The sequence below is a fragment of the Haliaeetus albicilla genome, chromosome 7 (assembly GCF_947461875.1).
Source record: "Haliaeetus albicilla chromosome 7, bHalAlb1.1, whole genome shotgun sequence".
NCBI classification, from domain to species: Eukaryota; Metazoa; Chordata; class Aves; order Accipitriformes; family Accipitridae; genus Haliaeetus; species Haliaeetus albicilla.
This window is the reverse complement of record NC_091489.1, coordinates 24,846,605-24,874,142: the sequence shown is the minus strand read 5'-3', so window position 1 is coordinate 24,874,142 and position 27,538 is coordinate 24,846,605. Positions and strand designations below refer to the sequence as shown.

Here is a 27,538-nt window from a genome sequence, read left to right as displayed (position 1 = left end):
GTATTATTGGTGAATGCTGTAGTGTGAGAAGGTAGGACAGTAGTCAGTATGGACACATATGAGGTGTTTCATGTACATGTGAATAATCAGCTGCAGAAATGCAGGATGAGGAGTAATTGTCTGAGTAGCACTTCTCTAGAACGAGACTAAAGAGAAGCATGGATCATGTGCTGTGTAGAGGTAGAAAAGGCAGATGTCACAAAGTAATGCATGAATAGGAGCATGGCTTTCCAAACCACCTGAAACAACCCTTCCACTTTGTTCAAGGTTCCTAGTGCTTTAGCTAAGTTACTGGCCACAGTCCTGGCACTGAACTTCATGAGGGCTGAGGTGGTTTGCAGAGTCCTGAAGACATCATGAAGACTAAATGGAGATCTAGTGGCGGAGAGATAAGGAGAAAGATGGAAATAATTTAAAATTTTAGACTGAAAAATTGAGTAGGGACTTAATATTCTTTAGTTATGTCAAGGTTTCTCCAAAGACAATGGGACTAACATATCTCAAATACACTGATACAGATCACATATTAGGAAAATCTTTCTTGTAATTAAAATACAGAAGTACTGGAACTGAACTGATTGCTGAGGAGATTAGGGAGATGTGACCTTTGAAAATCTTCAAAAACACCTTAGACAAACATCAGTGAGGAATGACTGTTGGTCAGACGGGGAAAAATGATCTTTGGACAAGCATCTGTTCTGAGTCTATGATTCAATGATCTTCTGATCATTGCAACCAAAAGCAGTTTATTTCTTGCGTCTTTATCCAGACAGATTGTTTTATAGGTCCTCTAAGAAAATACTTACTGCAGCACTAATGAAGCATCTGTTTAACAGTACTCAACACTTCTTTCTCCACAACAGTCTTAGAAAGGAATTGAAAAAATAATTAATTTAAACTAAACCTGAGGGGAAATAAGCATGATACAATTATCCACTTTCAAGTAGGCCAACATTGAGTTTCACACATCTGTCTTTGTGAAAAATGTTAAACGTTACTGATTTAATTGCTTTGGTTTTACATATAATAAAGCAAGCAACTTAGGAGCATACAGTGTGTGTGCCCCTAGTATAGTAAAGTCTGAGAGGAGGATCAATTAACTGAGTCCTCTGTACAATTATTTTGAAAGTCTTTTATCTGAATACTGAGTAATATTTTGATTAGTCTAGACAGAATAAGTTCAAGTTGATAACTTTGTGGTTTATTTCAAATTAGTGCACTGTAATCCCCTCTCTTTTGTAATTTGAAATTTTGTTGTGTATGTTTTGAGAAGCTTGTGTTCAGTCACTGTAGTTTCTGAAAAATTCTTTCATGCTAGATACATTATAGTTTAATCTGATTCAATTGACTGAAGCTATAATAGGGTTAACCTGCAATTAACCACAAGGCTGGGAGAAGCATAATACTTGAAAACCTATGTGAGAAAACAGATATAGGACTTGGAAGAAATAAAGACGAGGAGAGGAAAACAGCTATGATATGATATGTTTTGCTCATCGTAGGATCTGAAAATCACGCTGGGTTTTTGTTTGTTTCATGCATCAGAACTAGAAAAATCACACACAATAAATACTTGAGGTTGAGATTTAAACTGCTTGTCACAGAGGTGATGCCTGAAGCTTCCCTGTCATGCTGGAGCAGTTAAAATACTTTTTGTTAGAAACAAGACAGATTTTTATAATAGACACCAGTCTTTCACATTTTAACATACAAAATTTTCATTGGCCTCCTGGGAGATGCATTGTGAAAAGCATACAGCATGAAGGATGAGATTCATAAAACTTAGAATCATCTTTTGGATATTACTACACTTTCATTTAGTTTTGGCAGCTCTAGGCTTTCCAGCTGCAGAAGTAGTTAACAAGTAAACATAATGTTTAATAAGGTCATAAAGCGTAATGTTTCATAAAGTCATTAATTACATTTCACTGTCATACACTGTTTGAAAGTTAAAAACATAATTATTTTCTTCTAGCAGCTCTGAGAAAAAAATGTGTCTTCATTTACTAGTAACTCTTGGATGTATATTTAGGGTGTTCTTTATTGCGACTCTTTACTGTCAGATTCAGTACAGATTTAGGGCTGGAGGAGTGTGTTTCAGTAAATAAGTTACAGAAAATCACAAAACTATGAGGGGAAGCCACTTTGCAATGTAAGTAATGTGGCTGAAGTAGAACAAATAGGAATGCTGTTAGTGCCCTTTTCTGGAATGCAAACTGCTGCAGTTTGCCATGGCTGGTGTATAGGAAACACTAAAACCGCAGCACTGCCTCTGCCCTGCCGCAGCGTTCCTCTAAGCAAACTAGACACCATAGAGTGGAGTCCATAGCTTTGTGTTCTCCCCAGGCAGTTATAATGGAGTAATCATGTGCTTCGCATAGCACAGTGCCCTGTTTTCAAGGACAAAATAAAATATTGTCCATGCTTGGCTATATGTGAATTCCATGTGCTTACAAGACTGCCCAGTTTAACCCTGAGAAAAGATGTATTACAACTTCAGTAAGACATTACTTCAGAGATTTTTGAAAAAAGTATGTTATTCTCCCATTTTATACCAGTGAGAATTTAAGTTGATAACAGTTTCATAATTCAGAAGCAAAGGTCTAAACAGTCTAAAGATTCATAAGGCAATCCTACTGCAAGCAGGGAATAGTGCTTAAAATGCATGTGTTAGATCTTTGTATATGTTCTTGCCCCATACTGAAGGATTATGAGATGGAGCTTTCTTAATGCTCTCTGGTATGTCTTAGATTTAAAGTGCTTCATACAGACAAACATTCTGAACTTTTCACAGTATGCCTTTTTGCATCTAATAAAACATGGCCAGTCTACCTGGACTTGTCCAAAGCATTTGACACTGTCCCACACAACAACCTTGTCTCTAAATGGGAGAGACATGGTTTTTATGGATGGACCACTCGGTTGATAAGGAATTGGCTGGATGGTTGCACTCAAAGAGTTGCTGTCAACAGCTGGATGTCTGAGTGGAGAGCAGTGTTGAGTGGTGTTTCTCAGGGGTCGGTATAGGGACTGGCACTGTTTAACATCTTTGTCGGCGACATGGACAGTGGGATTGAGTGCACCCTCAGCAAGTTTGCCGATGACGCCAAGCTGTGTGGTATGGTTGACACACTGGAGGGAAGGGATGCCAGCCAGAGGACCTTGACAGGCTTGAGAGATGGGCCTGTGTGAACCTCATGAAGTTCAACAAGGCCAAGTGAAAGGTCCTGCATACGGGTTGGGGCAATCCCAAGGACAAATACAGGCTGGGTGATGAGTGGATTGAGAGCAGCCCTGCGGAGAAGGACTTGGAGGTGTTGGTTGACAAGAAGCTCAACATGACCTGGCAATGTGCATCTGCAGCCCAGAAAGCCAACTGTATCCTGGGCTGCATCAAGAGAATTGTGACCAGCAGGTCGAGGGAGGTGATTCTGCCCCTCTACTCTCGTGAGACCCCCACCTTGGAGTATTGCATTCAGCTCTGGGGCCCCCAACATAAGAAGGACATGGACCTGTTGGAGCAAGTCCACAGGGGGGGGCCACAAAGATATCAGCAGGCTGGAGCACCTCTCCTATGGAGACAGGCTGAGAGAGTTGGGATTGTTCAGCCTGGAGAAGGGAAGGCTCTGGGGAGACCTTATAGCAGCCTTCCAGTACCTAAAGGGGGCCTACAGGAAAGCTGGAGAGGGACTTTTTGCAAGGGCATGTAGTGATAAGACAAGGGGTAATGGCTTTAAACTGAAGAGGGTGGATTTAGATTAGATGGAAGGAAGAAGTTCTTCACTGTGAGGGTGGTTGAGGCACTGGAAGACGTTGCCCAGAGAGGCTGTGGATGCCCCATCCCTGGCAGTGTTCAAGGCCAGGTTGGATGGGGCTTTGAACAACCTGGTGTAGTGGAAGGTGTCCCTGCCCATGGCAGGGGGATTGGAACTAGGTGGTCTTTAAGGTCTCTTCCAACCCAAACCATTCTATGATTCTATGCTCCACAGCTTGACCCACAGAGATCAGTTAACATTATGCCCAGAATGTAGATGTATAAGAAAAAATGCAATGACAGATTTCTTACATTTCTTCTTTTCCCCATCCCACTTTTGCTCCAAAGTGGTAATGTTGTTAGTATTATGAACATAATCCCTTCTGGATGTCTTGATGTTTCCACAACAGAAAGTGAGAGTGTCAATCTAACAGAAAGATATTTTCTTATGATTCTTATGAAGCCACCCAGTTCAAAGTCTCGACTGGAAGTGCAGGATGGATGATAGGCACTCTATAAAGAGCTGGTAGACAGAAGTAATAATTAGTTTAAAATTTCTCTGTCTGCACTACAGGTAGTACATTAGTTAAAGTAATGAAGACCCATATATGTTCCAAAAGACCCATAATATATGCTCCAAAAATCCAGGCTGGGCTGTGATGGAGGTGGGAGTGTTTTCTTGCTACATTATGACATTCCCCTGATTTGTGGCCAATTACCCAAGTTATAAAATGGCTGTTAATCACGGAAATGTTTTATACTACCACCAAAAACTGCTGAAACAGCCCTTACAAAGCAAAGCTTCTGACAGAAGCTATTAAAATGGAGATTTAGTCATTTCTCTCTGTGTGGGGCTAGGAGTTAGAAGGAATAACCCTGGTGGGAGAAGCAAAATCTGTATGTAGTGCTCTGGCTAAGAAGGAGTTTTGAAATTTTGGCTATAAATGAGTGAATGCTGCTGCCTGCCAGCTTCATTTTCTCTGTGCCTTGAGGGATTTTCAGTTTGCCAGGAGCAATTTTTCTTCCCTATAATTTTGAATTTACTGTTTTAAAAATATACTTGCCCCAGTGCAGATTTGAGACTATATACAGACTTTGTCAAAACTGATCAATGGAAAGTGAAAATAAGATGTATAAACTCCTCTTCAGCCGGAGACTGCTGTCAGGTGGCTACTGAAATTCAGCTCGTCATTTGCTTAAGAATTGACAATGTGAGGAGGGCTTGTCTTGTCTGATAACACATGAATATTTTTAGCTAAAATATTTTCCAGCTGATAGGCACAGCTAAATCCTTTGTTTGTGTGTTCTTCTCTGTTTTGTATTTTTGCTGACCTGGCATATTGCACTTACCAAATTATTGCATTAGTTTGATGACCAACATAATATTCATACAAAAACTGCAGTCAGTGCTGAAAGTAGTCTTTTTAAAAAGTTAACCATCATTAGCTGCATTTCTGTAGTTACATCTCTTTCTCCTGTTGGTTCCTAATGCCAGTTTCTAATTCTTGCTTGTTTTAGGGGAAAAAGATTTAGCTTGTGACCCATCTCTTCCTCTTTATAGGATGAGACTGTGGGGAGCAAGAATGCTATTTGGAAGAAGCAAAACAAAGATAACAGGAAGGGATGTGTGTAACTGCCAATTCATTCATGCAGTATCCAATCCATAAAAACAGCTTCATATGTTGCTCCTTGACAGACTTCCACTTTTATTCTGATTTTGGGGTACCTGCATTGGGTAGCATAGCCTTATGATATTTTCTTGGACAGATTCACAAGGAAAACTGCATTTGGTCATACTATCACAAGACATCTGTTTCCAGATTCCTAGCATTGCAATGGTGGCACATCATCAGTAATTAACCACTGCCACCTCTGTGTGTGATCTGCAGAGACTTGTAAAAACTTGTGTCCTGTAAAAATAGATCACTGCTTATAAATGGTAACTAACTAAGTTCTTAAGTTCATCTTAAGATGAAATATTTGAGTGCAGGGATTTATTTTTTTTTCCATTTCACTTCAATTTATTCACTCAGAGGAAAAAGGGATGATGCTTTATTCTGTAATGCTGTGTTTAACTATGGAAATATAAATTGAAAATCTTTGCTCCTGTTAACCAAGCCAGAAAACCTAAAGGCCCCTACCTGCAAAGGCCTTCAGGATCCTGCTTACTCTTTAGGGTTTAGTTTCACTGATGCATGAACAATGCAGTGTTGATTTGAACAATAAACAGTGCACTGATTGGCATCCTGTGCCATCTCCATGCAGAGCTAATCAAGCAGAAACAGGATTGACATAAATTTCTCGGGATACTCCTCAACCTACATTTTCATGTGAATTGACAGTGCCTGGCATCTTTCAGTGCAGACCCACTAACCCCTTCCAAGTCAGATAAGCTATGTAGTTTGGAAAAACTTAGATTGTAGCTGCCTGTATTTTGTCTAGCCTCTATGATTAACTAGAGGATCTCAGGCCTTCAAATCATAGCTCCAGCATTTTTCATAAATGCTAATAATTAAAGGATGGGGAAAAGCCGACATGAAGTCAGTTTAGTTCATGATTCATACACAAGATTATCTCACTGCTTAGTGAAGAGGCCATCTGGATTACAGTACGGGAAGTTACTTCAAAATATAACAATATCACTGTGCAAAATGAAGAATTTCCTTGAAAAGATGACACAGGCCTTAGTATCTCCTCACATCTCTTTGTGTAAGAGCCTCCCTCAGGGCACTTATTTATGGCTTTAATATTGTAATTTTTAAAAAAATACAGGTTAAATGTATTTGAGGAATTAAAAGAAAAAATATTAAACAGGTGGAGTCTCAGTATTCAATTTCAGGAGTTGTAGGGAAACTTCCCTTATTAAAATCCATAAAAAATTAATTTGCTGCTATGGTTACAAAGCTGAAAACAGAAGTCTGGAAACATAATTCTTCAGAAATATAACTGGGGGATAATTAGCATAATGTTGGATCTGGCAGAGTAAAGAGGAGAAAAAAGAGATAATTTAAGAGTATGCAACAAAGTTAGTACACCACCACCAGAAATGAATCAAATATCTCAGAAATATTAACACATTTTATAAACACTAACATCCCAAAAGGCACCAGAGACACCAAGGAAATATCAGGCAGACCATCATTTCAGAATTGAATGGAGGAAATTAAAACAGTTCTGTCAGTATTATTACTTAACAAGAAATGAACTCAGATAAAGTCTCAGAGCATTTAAGACCAGAATCTCATGAGTTCATTGTGGTTTAACAACATCATGTTACTGGTAGCCTCATTCAGCAGTGGAGACAAACCCTCTCATTTAAAAATAAAGGTGTTTTTGAGAAGAGTGATCTTATAAATGATATGATTCTTCCCGAATTTATTCTAGTGTTAACTGTGCCTCTTACAGGACATTTCGCAGGAATGAAGGCTTACCTCCAGGCACTCCTGCAGTTCTGTTTGTTGCTCTAATTTAAATAAAGCAAGCAGATTTCTTCCTGAATGACATTTCAAAGGGTCTAACAACAAAAGTATGATTCTCATTTAAATTCCATCCGCTATTTCAGCCTTGCTATAGTCTTGGAAAAATTAATGACTTTTTGTAGGTAGTATACATTTTGTTGGATTTTTCACTTTACAAATTGCTTCTTGCACATCTAGTTTTAAGAAACCTTACTTTTTTAGGATTTGTGGAACTTGAACCACAATCCCTCATTTTAATCTATTACTCTTTTTATTCTCTCACAAAGGGCTTACAGCCCTGGTGCTGTTGGAGATGTTGGAGTACCAATGACATATCTAATTATTGTCCCTTAGTAAAAAGAGATACTTTTTGTTTTTGACAAGTATGTGACTGTAATTCACCAAGAAACCCCATCTCTGTTATGGTTTCCTATCCCAGTATCTACTTGGATAAGTATCCAAAAACTAGGTGTTTATTTTCAATAACCTGTCACATTTCTGAAGGTCACAGTCATACGTTGTGTCCTGAACTCTTTTTCTACAAATTATTCTCCTCTTCCTGCTGAATCACAGTGATGTTGAATTAGTTTCCCAGTTGGGCATGTCTGTAAGATAAGAAGTTACCAGTTGACTGTTCCAAAGAGTTCCATATTGATACAAAGAAATTATGAAAAATGCCCCCTAAGATAGTAGTTTAAGCATTAACTACTGTTTTCTGTACCAAACTTTACTTCCAAATTTTGAAATAATGTCCATTTAAATAGCCGTAAAGCTTAGTTGGAATCTCACTTTTAGAGTTTGAAAAATTATTGCTATGCTGGATACTGTTCCAAAAAAATCCATAATTTTTATTCAAAGCAACTGCTGAAGAATAGGAACTTACCTGTAAAGGACAACATCAGTTTCATCTGTAATGTACCGAATATGACACACTTGTGCCTTTGATTTGTACTAGTTCTTCGATTTGAACAAATCCTTAGCTTTGAGTTTTGTTTACTAAATGGGCTTTTTCCAAAAAAATTTAGTATGTTTATTTCATAATAACCTGTTGTTAGTGTATTCTCCTCATATTGATGATCAGTGCTAGGGTGATATCATGTGTTTTTCTCAAATGTTATGTCAACATTAGTTATCTTCAAGAAAATCCAAGAGAACTGGGCTCTGGCCAGTCTAATTGCAACAGTAAGCTGACCTAATCAATCTTGCCTCTTTCACACTATGTTCAACTCATTCAACCCAGACAACCACCTTAAGAGGAAAATTTCAGTAGTAGCTTAATCTAGGAATCAAAGCTATGACTAAACATCACACTTGTTGAATCTATCAGTGGGTCATTGTGTGAATTTGCATAAATCATACCATCTGTGATTGTCTTTTTTCTTTCCTCTGTACACCCTAGGAAAACCCTTGATAAATATACAACAGTACAAGGAACTCAAGCAGTTAGATACCATGGAAATAGGGAACTTAAAGAAACAGAAGAAGATTATCAGTGAACCCTACAACCAGTTTTACTGGACTTCCTTATTTACACAGTATAATATCTTAATGATAAATGGCTTGTTGGTTATTAGGCATTTTAAATTATGTTCAAAGAAAGGATAGTGGAAACAAAGAGTTAAAGCTTCTGTACTATGTGCATTTTTTATAGAAAAGGGGGATAATCTGGACAACATGCAGAACAGGCTGAAAGATGCTGATGAGAAGAATTCCATTCTCCTGAGAGCTTTGAATGAAACCTTAGGAAAGCTGTCAGCCATTCCTAACGGTAAGCTGGAAAAGTGCCACAATACTTGACTCATCCCTGCTCTTTTGTTTCATTTTCCATCACTTAACATCTGTCTGATTAATCTTTGCCTGTGTCCACTTTGACTGTTGGCCACTGTAATAAGACAAAGATGAGCAATGTGAGAGAGAGAACTGAACTGAAAACAGTTACATGGTATGTTGCTATTTTGGCAGGGTAAAAGGTACCATGTTTCTGCAGTTTGCAAAAGGTCTCAGAAAGAAAAGGACTATGATATCAGGAATTATGGTATAATCTGAGACAAATAGTCTTTTCTTTAGGCATGAAAAGTCTTTCTATGAACTGTTCAATCAACCATTATAATTTAACCAGTATAATTTAAGCCAAGAAGAATAAAGACTTACTGACTTTTCAGAAAAAGCAGGATGAAACTTGCTGGGTTTTGTCTTACCTTTCTGCCACATTCTCATTGATTTATTTTGCAGTATCATTTCCAGTCACCGTTTGGTGTTGTATATCTTTTTTAGACTGTAAATTGCTTAGAACTGGAACAGGCCTTCCTCAATGAACTCTGAAGTGCTGTGCACATTTTGAATTCTATATGGCGAAAAAAAATTTTAATTCTGTAATACTCATTAAAACCACGAAGTCCTAGGATGTTAACTACTTTGTGTTGTGATAGCAAGAGGCAGGGAGCTACAACATAGTTTCGTTATAATGGACAGTGATAAACTGAATGTTTGTTTTAGAAAATAAAAAGGTTTTTATCAATGTAATCTGCTACGACTTTTGTTCCAAGGAGCACTTTATAAACTGAAGATATGCTGTAAGAAAAGTCTCTAAAGAAAATCCATATTCTATCTGATTTGTGATGGTCTGGAAGGTTCAGACTGCATGTAAAAACTTGGCATGAAAAACAATTTACTATTCATCTTGCACGTTTTTGTTGCTCTAAGATTCCAGATAACCAAAAAGTTTTGGTTTAGATTTAGTGATCCTTGAAATCAGGCATTCACAAAAATTTGTTTTAATATGTCATGCTCATCTTATGCCACTTCCTGGGTTTTGGCCACAGGTATTGACATGACTGTTTCTCTTCTTGTGCACAGATAGATGTCTCAGTCAAACAAAATGGACCTCTAAGGCCAGTTGACCTTACGACACAGACTGCTAAATATGAAACAAGTAAAAGAAATATGAAATATGCAACCATTAGCAATGTAATAAACTCTTGTCAGATTAGAGTTACAGGGTGCTTGCTCTTGGGACAAGGACACTCATAAAAACAAGCGGATGTCTATTAAGAATGAAATTCAGAGCAAATAAATGGCATGACTAAGAAAATGCAGTAAATTAGTTGTCCAACAGGGAAATAAAGAGTGAGGATGGGGGAGGAAATGACCCAGTCATATATCTTGTTCTTCAAGGGTTCGAGAAAGCAGAGAATAGCCTAAACTAATAATTCTTGTGTCCATGCTATACTAATAGCCAGATAAAAGCAGAAGGATTCAAAATGGGATAGACAGGTAGACCACCTTAGGAGAAGAACCTACATGTGCATGGATGGCATAATTTAAAGTGTGGCTGAAAATACATATAATTTGTATGACCAATAGAGGGAAGGAACACAGTAACTCCAACTTTCACTCTGCCAGAAGAGTACGTGACCACTAATAATGGCCTCAAAAAGAGATGCTTAGATATGATGAAAAAAAAGAAAAGTGAAAAAAGGCAATCAGAGCTCTCTATTCTTTCACTTGTCAGTACTGATGATGATAAAGGTTTATTAAAGGTTCAGTTGTATTTTTAAGGTGCTATTGTATTTTGGGGCTTTTCAGAGCCAAAACTTCAGAAATAGGGGTGGAGTTGTTTGGAGCACAGGTATAATACATCTTTACTCAAGAAAGTAAAAAGGGCCATGTAACTCTCCAGTGTGCAGGACAAACCCACCAATTCTCTATGGCTTTAGGAAGCATCATGTGCTCCCCAGGCCACAGGCTTGATCACATCGGATGTTCCAGAGAAGGAGAAGGACCTGCCTAGGAGACTATTTGGAAAACTGTGCTGTTGATCCCTTGAAATGGAGAAAATGTCCGTATTTCCTGTGTCTTCACACAGTCATAGAATCAGGAATGTACAATCTGCTTCAAGCAGATGTTGGTATAAACTACCTCATATCAACTGTCTCTTAGTCAGAAATTTAAAGAAAACACAACCACCTGTGCCTTCCCCACTACTGCAATGCAGTCTGTTAACTTCAGGGACTACCACAAGAAGCCCCATTCAGTATGACAAGTGGTACTATCTACATGGTTGTTTCAGAGATGTCCAAACTTCTTAGCTGCACTCTAAAATTCTCATATGACTGAGGGATGCGAGGATACCTTGGATAACACAAGGGGAAAGCAATTCCAAGAACAGTTTCACAGGAGGCAGATGGCAAAACAGGTTCCTGCGGGTCCCACGACTCCACTGTGATGTGGCAGTAGAGTGGGAGTTCACATGGGTTCCCTCGCAAGCTGGAGTGTCCACTGCGACATTTTCTGCTTGCTCACTTCCTCCCACCTGTGAGAATTCAGAAAATTTGGCAGCTCCCTAGCCCAGCACAACCTGTGCTGATGGCTCATCATGTGTTGTAATCCCAGCATGGCAACACCACCTGAGCTGCATGATAAATTTTAAAGCAATCCGATTTACTAACACAGGAATTGAATAAATACCTACTAGAATACCTAGCTGCCTGTTTATCATTTATCAATAGCAGAATCAAAAACATTCCAGACTTGAATGTTTTCACCCCAAAGATAGAACATTCATTTCCATTTTGCAGGCAGAAAGGCGGGGCAGCATTAGGCTAATTGTTTTGCTCAAGGTCACCAAGGATGTCTATGAATGTATGTGATTAACTCAGTCAATGGACCCTTGGTCTCCTGATTCACAAGATTATTTGTCACAATTTCAACTGAAACACATGGAGCTAGGTTTCTGTACTCCATACATCAGAACATTGAAAGTCCTATTTCTATTGTAAATATCAAATATTATATCTCACACTTGATCTGAGGTTAACCAATAAGTCAATAGCAACTTTCAGTACACAAGAAAATTGCACAAAAATTTACCTAATAAAAATGATTTGTCCTTTACCTACAAACAGGGCTGGAGCATTTTTTCTTCCTCAGGTGCGCTTGATGTCTCAAAAAAGACATAAAGCGCCAGATTCTGCAATCCACACTTACAACTAGTAATGTCTTACTACATGTGAAGTAGGAGCTCCCAAAGAACTACACAACACAATTTAAGATGGTACAATTTTGACCCAACTTTATTCTTAAGGTGCATGAAGGAAACTTCAGTACTCTGGGCAATCATTTCCTTATCCTTTTCTACCTACAGATACAGCTATAAAGGTACAGGCAGCCAAAGACAAAGCAAGACAAGCCAACGACACTGCAAATGATGTCCTGGCCCAGATTAAAGACCTCAACCAGAATCTCCTGGGCTTGAGAAACAACTACAGCAAACTTGCAGATGACGTGGCAAAAACAAATGCTGTTGTGAAGGATCCTATCAAGAACAGTAAGATCTTTTTGGGATTGTTTGGTGGTGGGTTTTTTCAGTTTGTTGCTTTCATTTCACATCTCAAAATGAAACAGAGACACTCCAGAATTTTGCTCACATAGCATTACTACAGCATGTTAGGATAAAAGGAACCTCTATCACTTCTATTTTCTGGACTTTAGGTATAAAAAGAATTTTAAATCCTAAGGACTGCTGCTAGTAGTTGGGAAAAAAAGCTAATGACAACAGGATGAACATGTAGTGGATAGATTTGTTCCATGGACTGCTTTTTAAAGTATTTAGGAGGGGAATAATCAAAGATTCTGACTGGCAATTCACCCCTTGATTCAAGCAAAATTCCACACACTAACCCTGTCTTCAGTCAGTCAGATAATCAGTTCTGGGAGAAATGCATTACTTCTTTCATATACATTACTGGTTTTGGTAGAACGCTGAAGACACTTAAGAAGAAAGAGAAAAAGGAGATTCTGGGAATGCTTTTTATATGTTTTGGGTTTGGTTTTTTCGTGGTTTTTTACAGTGAATTCTGTTATCAAATGTGACAATTTCTTTAGCATTTTCACTTTGTTTATGATGGATAAAATGGAATTCTGAATTACAACACATTTTATGGGAGATTACTAGAACATATCATATCAGTGTATACATCCAGGGCTGACCACAAAACCAGAGTGTCTTTATAAAATTACTGAAGGACTAATTTCTCAGCTAACCTGGCCTCCCCAGATTGTGTCAGCTTGATGAAGCTGGGCACTTAGAAATATCCAGTTTAGGAGGCTGTCATTCTCATTCTATGGACAAATATCCTCTTCAAATTGTAGCTGTACCAGTGAAAGAGGTTAATCCCAATGGCTGTTTGTCACTGCCTGCCTATTGCAAGTTCCTGATCCCTCATCAACTGAGATACGTGTGAGCCCCAGGTATAATCCCCATCAGGCAGACTGATCCATACTAGTTTAGACAATATGAAAAGTAGTTATTGATTGAAATAGTGTGGTTAGGTTACGGCAGGTTATGGAACAAGCAGATCTATGAGGTAATGACCTCTGGCAGGGTAGCGATAAACAAATGAGAAGTGGCCTAAAAGCAGTAATTTCTTGGCACTGCTGGATCTAGACTAGGCCATCTGTCCCAGCCCAAGTATTCTAAGACTGTGTATACCTTAGCATTTTAGTTGAGATTAGGAGTGATAATTTAGAAGTGATTCTCTTAATTGTCCCCAGTGACCATTATTTTGTTCACATCGAGGAGTGGTCTTAACACCTGCAAACTCTTTCATGTCAGATAAAGCATAACTGGAAGATGTTCTGCAGAAGTACACTTTTACTGCTCTCCAACTGCTAATGGATATTTAGATTACAGGATGAGATTGAAGTAAATGGAGAGTAAACCAGTCCAAATGTATATAGTGAGTGTGTTGGCACTCATGACTACATGCTAAAGTAGACATAGGCTCTCTTGTATGTCAAAATTCAGGGCCTGAATTCTCATTATGTAGATGTGCAATATATAAAAGGTAATAAGTTTTTTCTAGACTAATCCTGTCCCTTAATTTACTTTACATTTATGTTTAGATCTTCAAAACATTTTCTTACGTTATCTTCTGTTTTTTGTCTTTTGTCTCCATATCTTGGCTACAGAAATCAGTACGTATGTTTTCTTTCTTGCTGCTTTTATTGTGCCTTTTCCAGTAAATGATGATTCACTGCTTCCCACCAAAGCTTCTGCATGGTGCTCTACATTTCACATTCATTGAAATAGTTAAATAGTTACTTTTTGAAGGCTCTGAGATAAAGTGAATTGGTAACTAGTTTCACTTATATCAAACCTGAAGAAGCATCTTGAAGGTTTGGTATCAGTGTCTGGGTGACTATTCAAAAACTAGCTATGCAGACTTTCATGATTTATCTAGGTATTATTATTATTATTATTACAATTATTATTACGTATAAATTCTTCTGGTAAATGCAGGTTTGTCCCTTTCAGTCTCATCCACACAAACCCATACTCTCATGCTAGCCAAGTGTTGCAATCCTTAGATCTGCTGATGAACTGTCAGAGGGCATTGTTTACTGATTGTATGTTAAGAGGCAACAAAGTAATTTGAAACGTAAAGAAAAAGAAAGAAAAAATGTCCTTGTGAAATTATTAAGTTCACCTGAGAAAAAGAAAATATTTGCAGTTTACTGCCACTGGTTTTTAATCTGCTTTCAGTACACATCCAGAATTTTAAACTTGTGACCAGAATAAAGCTTTTTTTCTAATTGTGGCCATTATAGTTAATTCAAGAACTAACTTCAAGTTAATTCTAACCCCGTTTCAGAAATTACTAATGGAAACTAACCTGTTTTCATTAATCTAGAAGTTTTCTTCAAAATTGGAATTTAAAAAAAAAAAAGAAAGTAAATATTTCATTCATAAGTGTATTTTGCTACAGGAAGTGTTTTCCATTAGTATTATCCCGACCTGAAGCATAGTTACTGCTTCAAAATCCTGCTTTAACATGTGCGTTTGCTACTATTGCTACTTTAACTTGATTCTAAATATTCTTAAATTATCTTATTTCTGTTCAGGTAGCTTTCTGGTCTGTGTGTACCTCCTAGTAGCATATACAATCACCTCAGTATTGTGTATGCAGAATTTTCTTGGATTTTATTATTGCAATGTACAATTACTCTCTGACACTATTCTCTAAAACTCTGCCTTGTTCTTTCTTATGAAGTTGCTGATGCAGATTCCAGTATTAAAACCCTAGAAAAGGAAGCAGATCGCCTGCTAGATAAAATCAAGCCAATCAAAGAACTTCAGGATAACTTAGGGAAAAACATTTCTCAGATAAAAGAGCTGATAAACCAAGCTCGGAAGCAAGCCAATTCGGTAAGCCTTCTTTCTCAGTAAGATGACCTTTTGAGTATTGATGGGATTTTATTTTCTACTTTTCTATTTCTTTTCCACAGGGTGAATCCTTTCTAATTCTAAACACATGCAAAGAGAGCAAATAATGGAGTATAATTTCTCAGATAAAAAGAAAATGTTCTGATGATTTTCATCCTGTTTCTTGTTTCTTCATTTAAAACATGCCCTTGTTAAATTGATAACATCTGTAGGAATATATCTGGAAAGGTTATTATTTAAGAAGTATTGTGGATGATAATACAGCAGAAGAGTCCAAGATCATTGATTTTTTTGTGAAAATGAAAGTGTGGGGTTTTGCCTCAGCACTGATACTAAGCCCCTGATTTCATTTCATAGAACTTACATTACCTGAGAATGGCACCATCTCGAACTCACTGAAATTACTGAGTCTATTTGCTTTTCCCATATTCCCAACTTTCTTTGTCCAGTAGCAGTTCTGAGGACTCAAAGTTGAGTTAAGAATATATTTCTAGTCCATTTAAAGAGTTTGGAGTCCATTCCCTGACTGAGTAATACTCTTAACTTGAGGATCAGCTGCTTAATAGTAAGGTTATTCAGCTTGTGACCTAATGTAGCAAAGGAAAAAAAAACTCTTGAAGATTGTACTTAAGAAAACTTCCTGACAAATGGTTAAAAAAAAAAACCAAAACCAACCAAGAATACACAGTAATAGGATCCTGGGAAAGGAGTGTATTCCATACACTCGATGAAATTTACACTCAAGAGAAAGACAGGCTACAGTGATGATATGGTTTTGTTACATTCATCTTCTGTCTGAAGGTTTTGAAGTACTTAACTGTTCAGCATTTCTGAGATAGGGAAATTGTGAGTTTGGTCATATGATGGGTCTCCTTTTTGACAAGGTTTGCCCTAAACATAAGGTGATACCATTATGTACATCTACTCTAACACATAAACATCTCTAGCTGGAATTGAAATACCATTGTACTGTCATTATGTCTATGCTGGCATCATGAAAGCAAACAGTATACTGTTTTTATCTGTGCTCAGAGCCTGAAGAAACTAGCACACATATCCAAATGCACATGTCACTTGGCTATGAAAATGAAACTTACTTAGAAGTACCAAGTCCGTTAGGGGCTATGTAAAAGCAGTGATAGACACAACTGTTGCTTTAAAAATAATTGTTAAAAGGTGTCTTAAATTGGCATAATCGAAGATATTACAAAGGAAAAATAGATCATCCTGTTTACCCAATAGCAATGTGCTGTGATCCCTCCAGGAGTGCTGCTTATTTTCCTGGCTGCACATTCTACTGCTAGAATTCCACTGCTGTTTGCGTTAGACCAGTATATCTTCTAGCTATTTTTAATCCATACAGTTCATCCTTTCAAATGTGAATGCCAGAAAGAGCTTTTATTTCCTTTCAATAAACAATCCAAGAAAGAAAATTCCATTTCTACCTCCTGTGCATATCCAAGCAACTCCCTGGTACATGTAACACAGAAATGGGAAGGAAGAAAAAAAGAGTATAATATTCTTATAATTATTTGGAAGCATCTAAAGTTATTTCTGGAATAATAAGCAGTAAACGGAATTCTTTCTGCTATGCTTTTTTTTTTTTTTTTTTTGAAGATCAAAGTGTCCGTGTCCTCTGGAGGCAATTGTATACGCACATACAGACCAGAAATAAAGAAGGGAACATACAACACCGTCATTGTCAATGTGAAGACTGTAGTTGCTGACAATCTGCTTTTTTACCTTGGAAGTGCCAAGTTTGTAAGTCTGTCTCCTGCTTTTCATGTCAGGGTTGCTCGAGCAAATCAGACTACTGACAAATGCAGAAAATGAAAAAAGTTTTTTTTCTCTCCTAGGTGCTTCAAAGCAGTAGTAGAGGGCCTAAGATAATCTAGACATTTACTGTCTTTGTTATTAATATAGGGACTTCTAAAATATGACCAGCAAATATTTTTTATATTTTTTTTATCTTAACTAGATATGAAATGGGAGACTTGTACATGGACTACATAAGAGCTTTAAAATGCGCAGTGCAACCAGGGTAATTCTGGGGTTGGTTGTGGGTTTTCCCTTGAGAATGAAATAGCTAATCATCTTGCATCTGTCAAAGCTCCTAATTATTGTAATTTTAAGTCAAGACTACAATTCCAAGCATAATAATGATGAATGATTCCATTTTGCATGAGCCCTATAGCAGACAGACTTCTAGAATAATCAATAATAATTCAGTAAATGGGAAAAGTATTCTATTTCTAGCATTTTGAACTATATTTCTTATTTACCTAATACAAAATTAAGAGGCTAGATTGCATCATGTATTAGTCTAGAATCCTGATATCTTTCTGCCATCCAATGGATGTTTTACAAACAATGTTACTCTGAGTTAAATTCTTCTCTTGATGGCTGTAATATTAACATTTCTGTCAGTCTAGCAGCCACTTACTGCGTATCACTGACAGAAGTAATTTGCCATCTTTGGCTTAAGATTCCTTGTTTGAACCAACAAAGGCAGGAAAAAAAGCATCTTATTTTAGATCACTGTGAGAAATTATATTCATACTTTACTGTCTATATATGGTTTTCTGATGCCTCATCAGACCTTCTGAAATGTGAAGTGTTCTGGAAAACTTCCTTTAATTAAAGTATGAGACTGTTTCTATTTTCATATTTTACATGTAGACTGACTTTTTGGCCATAGAGATGCGCAAAGGCAAGGTGAGCTTCCTGTGGGATGTGGGATCTGGTGTTGGACGGGTAGAGTATCCAGATCTGACCATTGACGATGGGTTTTGGTACCGGATTGAAGCCTCTAGGCAAGTATATATTTCACTTCCAAGATTTGGTTCTTAAAGAAAAAATGACTAAATTTAACAAGTTCTGCTTCTAATCTACTGTCCTCAAGTTGGCATACCTCAGGTTTACATGGTTTGCTATGTTTGAAACATCAACTTTTTTAAAAAGAGATAACGTCATAAATATGAGAAATTCTAGTCTGGTTTAACGAAAGCTTTTGAACCTACATCCAATAGCACCAAAAGTGTATACGCTACAATTACTATTGAAATGTGAATTGTTCTGTGTCACAAATTTATTTTCATCACATATTTCCCCTCTAGCATCAACAATCTATGACTGCTTATATTCTCTTCTGTTTACCTATCACTCTATCGATTCTCTTCTTCAACTAGCTTCCTTTTAAAATCAGTTACAGGTTTTGGCACTCAAACAGATAACTACTATTCTTTTCTCCTTGAATTTCAAAGAGGAGCAGCTTTTCTGAATTTCTGGTCTTGATACAGTACTGCAAATGAATGGTCTGTCATACAACAGTATCTTGATTCTTACTCAAAATGCCATTACCATAGGCAGAATGTCTCTTCAAACTGGAAATACAGTTTATGAAACCTCAAGGATGAAATATTCTGGAACGTTAAACTATACTTCGTAATTTGAGATCAGCTGTTGAATGCTTCGAAACTTTAGAAATATAGATACCTTAATATTCAAATTTCACATTTGTTAGTTGAAGCTTATATTTCTATTCAAATAGCAAACACGTGACACAGTAATTACCGCGTAAGGATTACATACCTTTATATCCTTTATCTTCTACTTCTGAACACATTTTAGTAATTTAGGTAATATTGCAAGTTGATATGAAGCTAAGTAATTCCTCCTGGATCATTACAGTTAATTTCACATAATATTAAACATAGAACCAATAACATAGTCAGAAAATGAGAGAAAGAAGGAGAAAGAAAACAAAGCATTCTAATTCTGGTTACATCCATAGCTCTCAGAGGAGGAAACGGCATCCAGTTTAAATAATTTAGTGAAATCACAGAAATCAGCCATTCAGAACAGAGAATTAAATAAAATTATGGCACCATCTCCAGAAGATGGCTTAATGAAACCTTATTGCTAGGAAGAAACAAACTGGGGTACCATACAAATTGTTGAAATCTTCACCAGTTCATATTATGCATACTAAAACAGCTTCATGACACAGTAATGCCAGACTTTCATTTACAAGAAAGCTGCTTCAGCAGAATATGGAGCCAGGACATGGTATAAAAATTCACACATTCTACAAAAGCACATTGCCTATTAAGCTGGTTGTTCTGGATATATAGGGTGTGCATGCCATTAGTTTTGAACAAACTGCTGGATCAGCAATTTAGAACAATTACAGCTGCAGAAATCTGAAGTACAGAGCAGTGTTTGGGAGAATTAGATTGCACAGACACTAGTTGGATTTGTGGGATTAAGATGAAGAGCTCGGGACTGATTTTGCATTCTTAACGGAGACTTCATAAATCACGTACCCTACTGAAGATTCTTCAACTTTGAACATTTTAGTCCATTTGATAACTCTCCCCTGACTCCCTTCATAAGCTGTTGGAGAATTTTACTCATTTCATTCCCTCACCTTTTTTCTCCAAATTTCTGCTCAGTTCCAGCCACAGATTTTTTTCAGCAACCTGACAGAGCTGCCTGAACGTCTGGAGCAGGGCATCCATTTAGAATGGGGACATAAGATGAAATTCTGGCCTTGCTGAATTTTGCCATCGATTTCAGTGGTGAGAGGCATTGACACACAATAATAATGATGTGGTCAGTTTAAAGGTTGATAGCAGTTCTTTATCAAGGATCCCAAAAGGCCTTAAAAAGAGGAGATGCGATGGCACAGAGGTTGTGAATTCTCAAGGTCACTCAGCATACTGAATGAATATGAAAAAGCTGACTGTTGAGTAGTGATCAGAGATGTTCAGTTCAGTTAATGTTTGCACCAAATTTTCCAGTTTGTTAAGACTAAATTGATAATTACTGCATCTGTTTCCAGGGACACTTTTAATTTTCATCACCTTTTTATTTAAAGCATACTAATACTTTGCATTTTATTGTATATGCAGAGGTTATAATGGAATTATTTTTTTTTAATGGAACTGAAGTAAAATTTGTTTATTCCTATAGGAATTCCTAAGGGAATTCCCTATATTCTGATTGTACTGGAATTTAACAAATGTCACTTACAGAGTTACTTACCTGCTTACAGAGGCAAATCTGATTGGCATCAAGAGCTGCAATCAAAGTATCAGTTAACAAAGGAAAGCCTGGCATAACAGTATGTGACAAAATGACTCAAAGCAGATTTGCAACATGCAAACAATGTCAATTTTGTGAAGCAGCCAAAGAGATGACAGAATATTTTTGAGACTCCCTAGATCAGTGAAACAATGTCACTTGACTTCAGCAGGCCCAGTTAGGAGCAGGACCTGATTAGCTGTGATTTTAATAAAATGTTATTTAAGTATTACCATTGTTTTAATTGTTAATGACAGAGTTTAAGCAGCATCCTTCCTTTGAGGACAAAGAACGCTTGAATCACAAGTTCACTTTAGATACATCCAGCCCAGCCCAGCAAGAATTCAGTCTTAAACTACTGTGGGAAATCTAAGCCATACTTTCCAATGAAGATTTTCTGTGCTCTGAAGGGGTCGAGGAGCAGAGGTTTCTAAATGATATTTTGTAATCTAATGTTGATGACTTGCAAAAGTAATCTCATTTACATAATGCATCCCCTAAAGAGCAAACCCTGCATGCATGGCATTATGTGAATTTTTCAGATGATCAGCCAGACAGCGCTGGTACATCTTGTGTAATCCTCCAGTTTTGCAGAACTGACTATCACTAGAACAATATCTTCTAACCTGATGACTTGTCACGCACAGGATAGCAATGTCTTTTTGCTGTCAAGTTAGCCAAGTTCTTTCTTCAAGCTCAGTTGTCCTCCCTAAATAAGAGAGAATTATTTATGGAAGGGGCTCCATTGTTAGCATTTCAGTCTGTTTGAAGATGAAAGAAATCTGTGCTATTTGTGACATATTAGGCACCCTAAAAAGTGTCAGTCTGTTCGGTGACTTATGCATTATTGCACTTGGACGTTTTTAAACTGGAATCTTGATTGCACCACAATATAGATTGAAAGTGCCAATGACTTTCGGAGAGCATCAAACTTAAGCAGTTTAAAAGAAAGCCTTTAGCAACTGTTAGTGTTTTGACAATTACTACATTGAGAACTTTTATCCTTTAAAGGGCTTCACATCAATAAACCTGAAAAAAAGTAAAGTGAAAACTTGGAATTTCTGCTGCTTAGAAAGCTATCTACTTATCATTCAGTTGATTTTGGAATAAAAGGTAAAATATTGTCATTAAAAGGAAATTTAAAAAAAAAAATCTTTAGAATAATGTGGATGGCTTTAGCCCACTTCTTTAAAATGATTTGGACGTCATGTTCGTATACCCCAGATGTCACTAGGAAACCGAATCCCATCCATGTGTTTTCCAGAGCTGCCAAATCAAGGTATGGGTGGGTAATTGAAGAGCTCCAGTGGTTTTTTTGCAAATATGTATTTTTCACATTGAAAGCCTTGAGATCCCTGACTACAAAGGAGGCAAGATAGCATAGATCTACAAAGGTATTCCCCATTGATGGGAAACCCTCAAAATTACTTTGTAACTCTGCTTCATAGTTCAGGAGAAATTTATCAAAACTGAAATGTCTCAAGTAATTTTTTTTTTTTTAAATTTTTTTTTTTAATTTAAGTGGCTTTTTTCCAGTTCTGTGTTATTTCATAAGAAAACTCTCAGCTAATTCTGGTTTTTGGGTAATAGGTTCTAAGCCAAAGAATGAAAAATTTTTTTAGACATAAAATGCATAGTCTTATAGGATTTTTCCACCCTCTAGAGCCCTGGTCCAGTAAACTTTCTAGATCCAGGGATTCTGTAAATACAGGATAGCAATGTCTTCATTTAGCTTATTCAGTAGCCTAAGTTATGCAGTCTTCCTTGCTGTGCTCTAAATGTATGTTCTTCAAGTAAAGCTTTATTCAACATAAATGACAGTTCTTCCTGAAAGGTATGCTTTTAACTTTTAGTTTGCTTGTTATTTCAATACTCCAAGCCCATCTTTTTTTTCTAGTTAGACAAAAAGGAATTTTGCATCTTTCCATGCAGCATAGTTCAGAATTTTAGAAAAAAAAATGCAACTTCTTTGTTTTAGTCAATGAAAGTTCCACTTCATCTGTAGAGTGAATTTTCTTCAAAAAGGACATTGAGGTGAGAAAAAACACTGGTTCTGTGATCATGTCTTTAACTTACGCAGGCATAAGAGTATTCATTTGTATCAAAATGGAACATAATCAAATCAGTAATACATGCCTCTATTAAAAGATGCCATCTAAAATAGACTTTTCCTATGTTTGGTTTAACTACTGACTCTGTATGCTTAAATTATTTTGTTAAAATCTCCAGGACTGGGAAAAATGGCACAATATCAGTGCGAGCTCTGGATGGTCCTAAAGCCAGCATTGTGCCAGCCACATTCAGTGCTGTCTCCCCACCTGGATATACCATTCTGGATGTAGATGCTAATGCCGTGCTGTTTGTCGGTGGTTTAACTGAAAAAATAAAGGTAACGTCTTGTCCGGTGCTAGTGTATTAACTGGCTGCTTTTGTGAAAAATTTTCGTTATTGCTTACAGCAGAAATAGTAAACTTTAATATGCTGGCATCATTCTAGTAGGTGCTTTAGTAGCAAATAGTACACCTGCACTCTCGGAAGATTATTGGGATTTGCCTAGACACATAGGTGCACAGACCTGAAGTTTCTCTGCCCACGCTGTTAACTTCTAATCAGAAGCCTGGTGGCTGGCTGTATTGATGCAGCATTTAGCCCAAACAACTAATTCCTGCTGGATAGCTGGGTGCTTTACCTTGGACATACTGCTGCCCCAACAGGCTTTCAGTATCATTGTGACAGGAGCTCATTTCTGTTTCCATACATTCCTAGTCTCTTAACAATGTATATAACAATATATATTCCTTTGCATTCATTTTTTTTCTTTGTCATGGGCCTGCAGTATCACTTCCTCCTTTGCAGTCTACTTTTGGTGTTTTTTGCTTTACTTTCTTCATTTTTATTCCTGTTTTCGCCCCTGTACTACCCTTCTTTTTAACTGCTACCTGCATCAGATCCCTGATCTAATTTCTCTTCTTTTTGCCTGTTTATTTTTCTGGTAACTGCTTCTACACTGCTTAGCTTAATGGGAATGAACAGAAGATTTATGCCAAATAGAACAGATGGAGATCTTTCAGCAAAAAATGTTCTCCACTAAGTAGTAATTAGCATATATTTTCCAGTGGCATTCATTACAAAACAATTTAAATGAACTATTTTGTTCCTGATCAATATTTTGATTTTTAATATTAACATTACAAAAAAATCCTCATTTGGCATTAAAAAACCCCTAACATTTAGACTTTCCCAAACAGTGAACTCAAAGAACTTTTTTTTACACTAAAGCTTGTATACATCCTCAAGCGCTGAAATAGCACAACATTTTATGGTCCAGCTTTCTAGTTTTTAGAAAGTTCAACTTTCTAGATGGTTCTGATTTGGGAATATGTGGATAGACGTATTCCTTATATTCCTTTCTTATGGAGAATAGGGTGTGTGCATATTTCTAGAGAGACAAAGACAAAATCAGAGGATACAAGAGGAATAGAGAATGTAGATCCCACTTGCTTGAAATTGGTGTCTTGAAGTCCAGCTTTAGCTTCAAAGATATCCATGTGTTTTGGAGCACCATCAGGTAACTTCATTTTAGAACTTGATCATGGCTTCTGCACACACAAAAAAAAGCAATTCTGAGCAGACTTGCACAATTACCAGCTAACTTAACTGAGATATAGCTGACTTTGACAAGCATTCAGAGGAACAGGAAAAAAATTCGTAAGATTTTTGGCTAGGAAATTGCAAGTCAGTCCATATTAGTAGAGCTCAGATCTACTCTCTCTATCTGAAATGGATCCACAAAAAATCATGAACATTTTCAAGTTCTAAAGATGCAGATGCAATGAATCTTGACATTTCTTGTTGAACTTCAAGAGTGTAAATAACTGCCATGCATTTTCTTTTACGTAATTTGACTTCATATGGGAAATAGGCAAAGAAGTCAATTGAAGAATTTCTTGGAGAATTACATATTAGAAAAAACAGCCTTTCTGTCACCTTTTTCTATGTTCTCCTTACAGCCTTAAACAGAGGTTCTTGTTAGCTCTCTACCTTCCAGCTTTCTATCTAGAGGCAACTAAAGGTGTTTGCTTTCTTCTGTTAGCCCTAAACAAGAACCTTCAAAACATATTTCTAAGATTAATAAATCATCAGTTGCTGAAAGTGGCTCTGTGCTGCAGATTAGTGACCCTTACAAAACCAGAATGGCCTCACTGGCTTTCTGTATTCTGTCCCTTTGATCTGCTTTTTCAAAGGGAATGGAATTAAACTGGGGAGAGGTGCTTTATCTCCCACACCTAACTTACTTCTCAGCTTTCTTTCATTCATGGTTTTTGCTATGTCAGATAAATTTTAATTTCTACTGTTGTTTACACCAGTAACAAATATTAATTGCATTGGCATTACGTCCCGTTTTTTACTTGCCATAATAACGCAGTGGAATAGACAGTCCCCTCGGCTGAATCAGGACTAGTCAGTGCTTGCAGTGCTGCGTAGCTACAATGACCAAATGCCGTAACACATGAGTCCATAGAGGCTGCAGGGCATCTATGTGTCTGCCCGCCTCACTAAAATGCTTAACTGTCAGAGTCTGACTGCAGGCTCGGGAAGACAGGCTGGCTCAGGTGACAATCGTAAGTGCCAGAACTATGATTAAATGAATAATTTAATTGCTCTGCATTTAGAAAAGCACTCAAGAGTCTGGTTTATACAACATTTAAATTTCGTTGACTCAGTTGAGACCCTAGAAAATGTGCAGTCAGGTGGTTTTTTGCTTGTTGCCTTTGGGTGATCCCCTGAAGGGGTCATGAAACTTCAACCTCAAGTGCCAGCCTAAACCCAAACCTTATTTTAATTTTATTTTAGATTTCACTTTTGACTTATCAGAAGACAAGTGGGTCAAGTACTGAAACACAGTAATACCATTTATAATTGTACAGCTCTAGAGCATCAAACCTCCCAGACCAGAGCTTTCACGTGAATTCTACTTCGAAAAAAAATATTGTTTACATTAAGAATCCAGAGAATCAAAGATGAAACAAAAAATCAGCAACAGCTGTTCTGTGCCACAGCATAAAGTAGTCTTGTGCCTAGTCCTAATTTGCACAGCAAAGCTGTCATATTAGACTAATAAAAATGTATGTTTTACTTGATGCCACCTCTAGGTTTAAGTGTTATAAATATTTTATTGTTAAATAAAGAGCTCTCAGTATTATAGTTTGATGGTAGAAAAAGTGAGGCAAAGGTGTAAGGAGAGATCATATGTACTATTTGAGTAACCAGGCCTCAAAGCTGGTACCTACTGCTCCAATAAAAAATGTCACCACTCCTAACAAAGGTCATCTCACTTATGTTGTACTGTCAGAGGAAAAATTAGTTTGAATTTTAAAATATTTAGTATTATATCCACTGCTTTTACTTGGTGTTTATTGGTAGTAGTATTTATTTGGGGTATTTCTTTAGTATTTAAATACTAACAGTATTTGAATAATATTTAGTCAAGAAGAATTACTTAACAATGAAGCTTCATGAAGTGTGTATTTACAAAAAAGTTAGAGATTTAGCAGAATCTCTAGAGGGAAAAGGGTTCAAGGACTCTTGACGTTTCAGGGTAAACAAAAGGACCTGGAACACAGTAACGTTTAAATCTGAATCCTTTCCTGGATATTTTTCTTTTTTCCTTTAGTTAGATACAGTGAGGCAGAGGTGGGTAGTGAGCACAATTCAGCACGTAAGACAGTTGTAGGGTCAAGTATGAGGTGCGATGCTGAACCAGAACAGGAATTGTGGATGCTGCAAAAGTCTGATGCCAGAACAGCCATTTTCAACCACAGTAAGATTTCTCCATAAATTTTCTGGACAATTCTCCATATTTTAATCTTAGTCAGGAAAACCTTCCTGAATTAATTTTTTTTTTTCTCCAGGTAAAGAAAGACAAGGGCAGAGGTAGGAAGACAGTGTATTGTAAGTTTGGTATGACTGGTATATTTGCAATTCAGGGTTTTAAACACTATCAGATTTGCTCTGTTCAGACACAGTCTGTAAATTAAAAGATAAATGATAACTTTACTTTTTGGGGAATTTTTGTCATCATGTGGTACAGTTGTCAGGCTCACAAAATTAAGACCTTAACTGAGACTCTTTCCTAAAACCATGAAGCTCTTTGGGTATTTATCAAGGTCACTGATATTTTTTAAATCTTTGTCTCAGAAAAGTGCTTTTTCATATTATTGGGTTTTGGAGTGCTTTAGATTTGTCCTGGGATTTTGCCCACATCCCTTTACGCATGCATCTTTGCAGTGTATTCAAAAAGAAGGCTCATTTTCAGTTTTTAAAAACATCTTTCATCTGACTTGAGTAGAAGACTGTGATACTTAGATGTCATGAATTTCTCCGAAGTGACATTAAGTTCATACTTGTTGCTAATTAAAACCTTCCCAATTACCCTGGGAAACATCACTAGCACATTAAGTCTTTTGAGTCATACTTTTCCTTTAATATTTTCAAGTTGCACTTCTCCATATTCTCTTGCAAGATCTTAATATTTGTAATTGCTGTATGGAAAACAGCAGGTGCTTGTCTATCTCAAATAGCTAAGTATATAGATTTTCAATCAGCTCATATTGATGAAGTGAAATTTAAATGAAACTAGGTATTTTTAGAACGATAATTTTGAGCTGAGTACTCTGTGTACTGTCAAGTATTACTACCTTGATCATGTTACCATTTATGATCTAATGAGCGTTACCCCATGTGCGTGACCCTAGCTTAATGAGTTTTGATGGGATATGAGTTTTAATTGCTTTGCCATCTGCACTTTTTTCTGCATCCGAAAGTCAGCATGAACTTTACAGGTGTAGCCAGTTGAGTTCACAGTTGGTCTTTCAGCTTGGACGATCTGTTCAATTTCCAGGCTTTTGAGCATTAAGTACAGTAGAAACACTTTGCATATTGGATTGTAGGGGATTCCTCATAGTCCTTTCTATGAAGTCTTAAACAAAAACCCAGATAGTCCTTGAACAAGTGGGA

At 37.0% G+C, this 27,538-nt stretch overlaps 1 protein-coding gene across 7 annotated transcripts in view; it reads left to right on the top strand.

Annotated features, from left to right (window-relative positions):
- Window positions 1–27,538, top strand: part of LAMA2 (laminin subunit alpha 2) — a 374,696-nt gene that overhangs the window by 309,976 nt on the left and 37,182 nt on the right. For all 7 annotated transcript variants that reach the window (XM_069787394.1, XM_069787391.1, XM_069787388.1 and 4 more), the window contains 6 exons: window positions 8,864–8,980; window positions 12,356–12,538; window positions 15,264–15,418; window positions 17,054–17,197; window positions 18,116–18,249; window positions 22,751–22,910. In XM_069787394.1, coding sequence (XP_069643495.1) covers window positions 8,864–8,980; window positions 12,356–12,538; window positions 15,264–15,418; window positions 17,054–17,197; window positions 18,116–18,249; window positions 22,751–22,910 — 893 coding nt within the window. The remainder of the gene's footprint in view (window positions 1–8,863; window positions 8,981–12,355; window positions 12,539–15,263; window positions 15,419–17,053; window positions 17,198–18,115; window positions 18,250–22,750; window positions 22,911–27,538) is intronic.